The following is a 6,000-nucleotide window of genomic DNA, read 5'->3' as shown; positions in this document are numbered from 1 at the left end:
CTCTTCCAGATTTGGTTCCAGCTTCCTTCACAGGAAGAAGAAGACGTTGTCTCACTGGGAGACAAGACTGCATACCAGAACTATTGGCCCAGGGGACTTGTGCACTGGGCCCACCCACTTGATGAACTAGTTTACCCAGCTGAGATCCAGATCGTGAAGCCACGTGAGTCAGGTCATGACCAGGCTGATCACCGATTTGGTCCATTGCTGATGAAGACTGAACCACAAGATTAAACCTCAAATTATGTATTGTCTTATGCATTGTTTGATGTAACACTTGCCTTTTTCATAATTGTGCATGTTTTATGTTTACCTTATAGTTATGCATGTTTGATACCAAGTTTTTACCTATTTAGTCACAAGTTAACCACAATGAGTATTGCATGCCTTGATGCTACGTTTTTACTATTTTAGTAGTGGAAATATAAATTTCCAAGCGGGGAGTGTTCTGGCCCATATAGCTCTATGGCCCATATAGCTCTATGGCCCAGCTCTATGTTGGAAGGTCTGGCAGTTATTGGGTTAAACGCTAGGTATGTGGATGGGTCAGTGGGAGGAGTTCCAAAGGTCTTTGGGAGACTTCCTGGACACAAGCCACATGGGAATCTCTTTGTCTGTAAGAAGCATGGGCCATGGAAGGTCTCCCTATAAACATAAAGATGGTATAAAGAGCAATATCTTCTTACCTAAAGGAAGGATCTAAGAGATAAACAAACATGTATTTCCAGCAGCACCAATCTCAATGTGAACGCAAGTAATCTTTCTCATTAAAATATATTTTGTTTATTATAAGATCGTTTCTTTTGAGTTAACTATCTGATAGGATTTAAAAGAGATCATTTTAAGTTTGTGTCAGAATAGGGATGATGTATGTGAATGAAAAGTTTGAAATTTAAAAGTAAATTAAGTTGAAGAGAATTAAGACTAAGGAATGACTGAAATACTGAGGGGAAATTAAGTTTAAATAAGAACTTTGAAAATAGGATACATAGTGATTTAACAAATTAACTTTTACAAATATAAGTGAAATATAAACTGATCAGAAAAGATGTTATAGGTAGATGTCATAAGATAGATAAGCAGTATAGTATTTTTATAATGCATGAAATATGAAAACATTGGGATGGTGTATCTAATGGAAAATCTGAATATTTAGATGATTAATATTGAGAAAATTATAACTGATGAATTGTTTGAATATTAAGGGGAAATTAAGCTTAAATAAGAATTATGAAAATAGGATATATGGTGAACTAATAAGATGATTTTTATAAACACACAAATTGATAAGAAAAAATGTCATACATGGATGTTATTGTTATTTGTACAAACATGAAAAAATGTATATATTTAACCATTTATACAATGAAAATATTAAGAATTATATTTGGTTAAGGTTGAAGAAAGATAATACTATTGGGAGAAGGGAAGATCAAAGAAATATATTATTAATTAATATACTAATTATAGAATTACAAAAACTAATTATTATTGATGTTAATTAACTAGTATTGTTTTTTTTCAAAATATATGAACCAAGACAACACGCTGTACACTAGGCATTAAGGATTGTTATTGTAAAAAATCAATAAAACATTTCTAAAAAAAAAAAAAGAAAGAAGAGGGTGCCAAGCTATTCTCCAAAACACCTGAAGGCAGGACAAGAAGCAAAGGGTGGAAACTAATCAAGGAGAGAAGCAACCTAGAACTAAGGAGAAACTTTCTGACAGTTAGAACAATTAACCTGCCTCCAGAAGCTGTGAATGCTCCAACACTGGATGTTTTTAACAAGAGACTAGACAGCCATTTGTCTGAAATGGCATAGGGTTTCCTGCCTAAACAGGGGGTTGGACTAGATGACCTCCAAGGTCCCTTCCAACTCTATTGTTGTTGGTGGTGGTGGTGGTGTTGTTATATTTTCAGCTTTCAAGATTTTCCATCAATTATTTAATTTCCAAGGGAAACCTCCATACTGCCAATACTCCCTTGAGCTTTTTCAGAAGTGATGCTACTGTCACCACTAGAGGATTCTATCCTAAAGACAAGAAGAGCAGGGGATTATGCATGTATGTATGTATGTAGCTGATAAAGCCTGTCCACTCTCCATTGAGAAAAACATAGTGGCTTTGTTGGCATAACACACTTTTCCATTATTAATTGAACCATAACTGCTTATACCATCCAATTATGAGTTCATAATCACATAATAAACCCTGAAGTTGAATTCAGCCAACATATAAAGTTTAAATGTGGCTCATGGTGTCACACAAACACAACCATAGCAGTGATCTCATCTTTACTAATATAATCTGATGAGAAGACAGATATTCTTTCCACAATTTATTGCATCACTGCCACCATAGCAATAAAATGTCTGAGTTCTTTAGTCCTATATTGTCATAGCAACAGCCAGATGATGATGATGCTGTAAACGGCTACTCTAAAATTTCTCAATGACTGACCAGGATTTGAAATCAACTTTCCTGATTTGTAGTCTAGGGCTAATCATTGCAGCAGTCTGGCATAAAAGAACGTTCAGGGTTACATCTTATTCTTCCTGGAAAGATGAGAGGCAGAATAGCTGTCCACTACCGAATTGAAAATGTAATCCAGAAACAGAAATATCTGAATTTTGGACAAAGTCTTTGAGGCTTTACTACAACTCCCCGAGCGTCGTAGACTACACTCCTTTCCACTACTAAAACACGTGTTTCTCTCCAAGTCGCAGAAAAGAACTGCCTCCCGCCCTTAGCCTCTCCATGTGTTAAACTCACGATTTCTGCTCAGCGCACTCCCTTTCAGGGTGGGGGTGTGGCCGGGGGCGGTGTGTCGGCTTCTCCGGGTTACACCTACCCGGCTGGGGGGGAGGGGGGAAGGGAGGGACGCAGGAGCGAACAGTAGCAGTGGGCGCGTCGACCTTCCCTGATTAATTTAATGCCGGCGAACAATCCATAACTTGTAATCAGGAGTCTTGGGAGAGGGAGGAGGAGGCATAAATACGAAGGCAGTAGAGAAAGGCTGTAAGGGTTATTAGTTGTTAAGTAAAAAATCCACGCCTGCATCCCGGTGTCCGGTGGAGTGCGAGGAAACACGCTGGCTCCGGAGGAATGGCGAAGCGAAAACACGTGAATTAAACGGACAGCTTTGTGACAGCCAGTCACAGCCGCGGTCTTTCCTGTCAGAGGCGAAATGATTCCTCCGGGTAACGCGACTGAAGTCAGCCTTGAGAGGGTGGAGAAGGAGAACGACATTCAGCCCCCCTCTCCTGCCTCTACTACCAGCCAAGAATCAAAGGTATCTCGAGCGTCGGGGTGTGCATCATATATCCATACTGATACACATGCACGCAAACACTCACATACAGATGTTTATCTCCAGCGCGGTACCCAATTTTTCATCGTTTCCTATTGGAACCTTATGTGGCAAAAGAATTCTCCGAAATGGCTCTGGAGGGATTGCTAGTTGGTTTGGGTTTTTGGATTGTTACTGAAAGTGAATGTGTTTCAAAGGATTCTTTAGTGGGAAAGTTTTCAGGTATTTATTCCTGGAAGAATGGGAGGCATTTAATTGATTTAAAACAAAGCAAAAAATCATTACTATATCTGGGACTTCATTAACTGAGGCTCATAAATTACTCACAACTGTATTGAATAGACTGCAATTTATTTGTTATAGAAAAGTTGGTTACTATTTTAAATGCTTTGCAGGAATTTTGCAGTTTAACCAGTAAGTAGATCAGCTGTTAAACGCTGATCTTAGTTTGTGCCAGGACAGCCATCCTGTAACTAATAGGATTTCCTCTCCATTTCCTCACCATTTTCTAAAATGATTGTTACTGGCCTGGTTAGCCCCACTTGCATAATACCAGTCAAGGTTCTTTCTGTTTCCAACATTTCAAAACTTAAGTAATTTAGCAGACAAAAAGTTTTTTGGGATAGGATCAATCCGTGGTCTGCAGACCCCTGGGGGGGGGGGTTGATATAATCATAGGGGATCCACAAAGGCTTGAAGAAATATTATGATTTCAATCTTGAGTTAATTCTTGGTGGTCCATGGCCATATTTCATGGCCAGAAAAGGTATTTAAAGAGCATCTGTGGTGAAGAAAAAGTTGAGACCCACTGGATTAGATTAAATCTGGAGCAGGTTTCTATAAAGGAACTGAAGCGAATTAAAGAAGCAATGAGGCATTTCTCTTTAATGTGGGCCTATTATGAAAGGCTAGGAAGTACCTAGGGGGCTCAGCCACTTGTCCACTGAATACATCAACTAAAGAGACTTTTTTTTTCAAGACATTTAACCCAAACTGTCATACAGTATTGCAATAAAGTACTTCAAATATGTGACACTGTGATATAAATTGTGTTGGCACTATTTTTCAGTGATCCCTGAGAATAATACTACATAATGTTTATAATGTCAAAGTAGAGTCAAAATAGGATACAGAGTTAAAGGCATTCTATGAAGGATCAGGGTCAAAGAAGTCTCAGGGCAGGATGGGGCATTCAAAGGAGGGAAGCACCAGGAAGACAACTGGAATGTTCTTACACAAAATCATTTTCAAATGACTTGCATTAGTTCAATTGCAAATACAGCTCCCTTAGCCTCCAATTAGTATTGTCAACTCCAGAAATTCAACCTATCTAAAGAGGCAATGAGGCTTCAATAAAATACCATTACTTGGGGAGAGAGAGGACAGACACTGCTATGATTTCCCTTTCCCATTTGATCAGTATAATTCCAACAAGCATGTCAAAGATAGAAACCAACCAACAGGATGATGCTCTGAATCATATCATATAATCAATGGAACTGCCCCATGCTATAATGAGAAGTTGGATCAAAGATCAACAGTGTGGCCTTGTATCTGTTTGTGTTGTGGGATACATGGAAGACTAAAGTGACTGATACATATATTAATTTGTCCTATGGGAAAGATAATTGGGGCATCTTGAATTTATAACAGGATTGCAGTCTAATCACAGAAAATATCAATTGTTTTAAATTTTTGAATGAGTTTGATGCTATTTGAAGTACCGTATTTCTTTTTGATATAAGTGGATATAAATACTTTGTGGGAAAGCACTTTTGACATTTTGGAAATATTCTCAGTTAAATTTTCACACATAAAAATGGGAAAAAACATACTTCAAATTATAAAGTATGAAATGATAACATTTAAAATCTAAATTACTCTTGAATTTTGAAATTCCAATTCTCAAATTTTGGAGCACTCTTCGATTTGACAATTTTCTGTTGGTCATTATATTCAGTTAACTAAATTCAAATGTTGGTATAAATAGTCAAATTATGCTAGCTTTAAAACTATACAAAACTCTTAGTATGTTTTTCAAATGAAGAATAAAAGAGTACAGGTTTCTTTCTGCCACTACACATTATATCCTACATGATTGGTTTGGTGGAAAGCCATTCTTCTTCTGAAATATTGATAACTAAACTTTATTTTGGTTTTTCTTGTTTTTTCATAAACAAGTTAAAAACTCAAAACTTAGTGCACATACTTTACAAAGTTTATGCATTTTCTAAAAAATAAAAACAATGGCCATCCCCAAATTGGAAGCTTTTAGGACTAGTAAGACAAGAAGATTAAAGGAATTAGAAAAAGGAATGGGGAAAGTATCCTTTTTTTATCTTGAAGTTTCTGCTTTTGTGAGGGCCAAGCCACGCTATGAGACTTATGGTTTGTCCAGAAACTTGAATAAAAGTTTGAACTTTAATAAAAACCTGAATAAAAGACATTATAAAATGCTTTTTATAATTTTGTTTTGTAGACAGATAATTGGAAAAAGAAGAGGGCTTTTTATCTAATCACTGCTTTCTTGTCTTCTCCTTACCCTTCCGTGCAACAGGTGCTATAACTAAAGGGCTGCATTTCCATAGGGCAGCTCTAAATCAGCTGGCTTCTTGGGGACTGTCTTAAAGTCAGAAAGTAATGTACAGCAAGTTTCTCAGTGTTGTACTGTGTAAACACATCTCAAGG

The 6,000-nt window shown here is 37.1% G+C and overlaps 1 protein-coding gene across 4 annotated transcripts in view; it reads left to right on the top strand.

The window, feature by feature from the left end:
• Window positions 1-2,881: 2,881 nt before the first annotated feature.
• STAC (SH3 and cysteine rich domain) overlaps window positions 2,882-6,000 on the top strand; it is a 91,195-nt gene continuing 88,076 nt past the window's right edge. For all 4 annotated transcript variants that reach the window (XM_039336904.1, XM_039336903.1, XM_039336906.1 and 1 more), the window contains exon 1: window positions 2,882-3,294. In XM_039336904.1, coding sequence (XP_039192838.1) covers window positions 3,190-3,294 — 105 coding nt within the window. In that variant the 5' untranslated portion in view covers window positions 2,882-3,189. The remainder of the gene's footprint in view (window positions 3,295-6,000) is intronic.

Source organism: Crotalus tigris, unplaced genomic scaffold (genome assembly GCF_016545835.1).
Source record: "Crotalus tigris isolate CLP2741 ecotype Arizona unplaced genomic scaffold, ASM1654583v1 scf7180000017666.379230911805:20528666, whole genome shotgun sequence".
In the NCBI taxonomy this organism is placed as follows: domain Eukaryota; kingdom Metazoa; phylum Chordata; class Lepidosauria; order Squamata; family Viperidae; genus Crotalus; species Crotalus tigris.
This window is presented reverse-complemented; position numbering and strand designations above follow the sequence as displayed.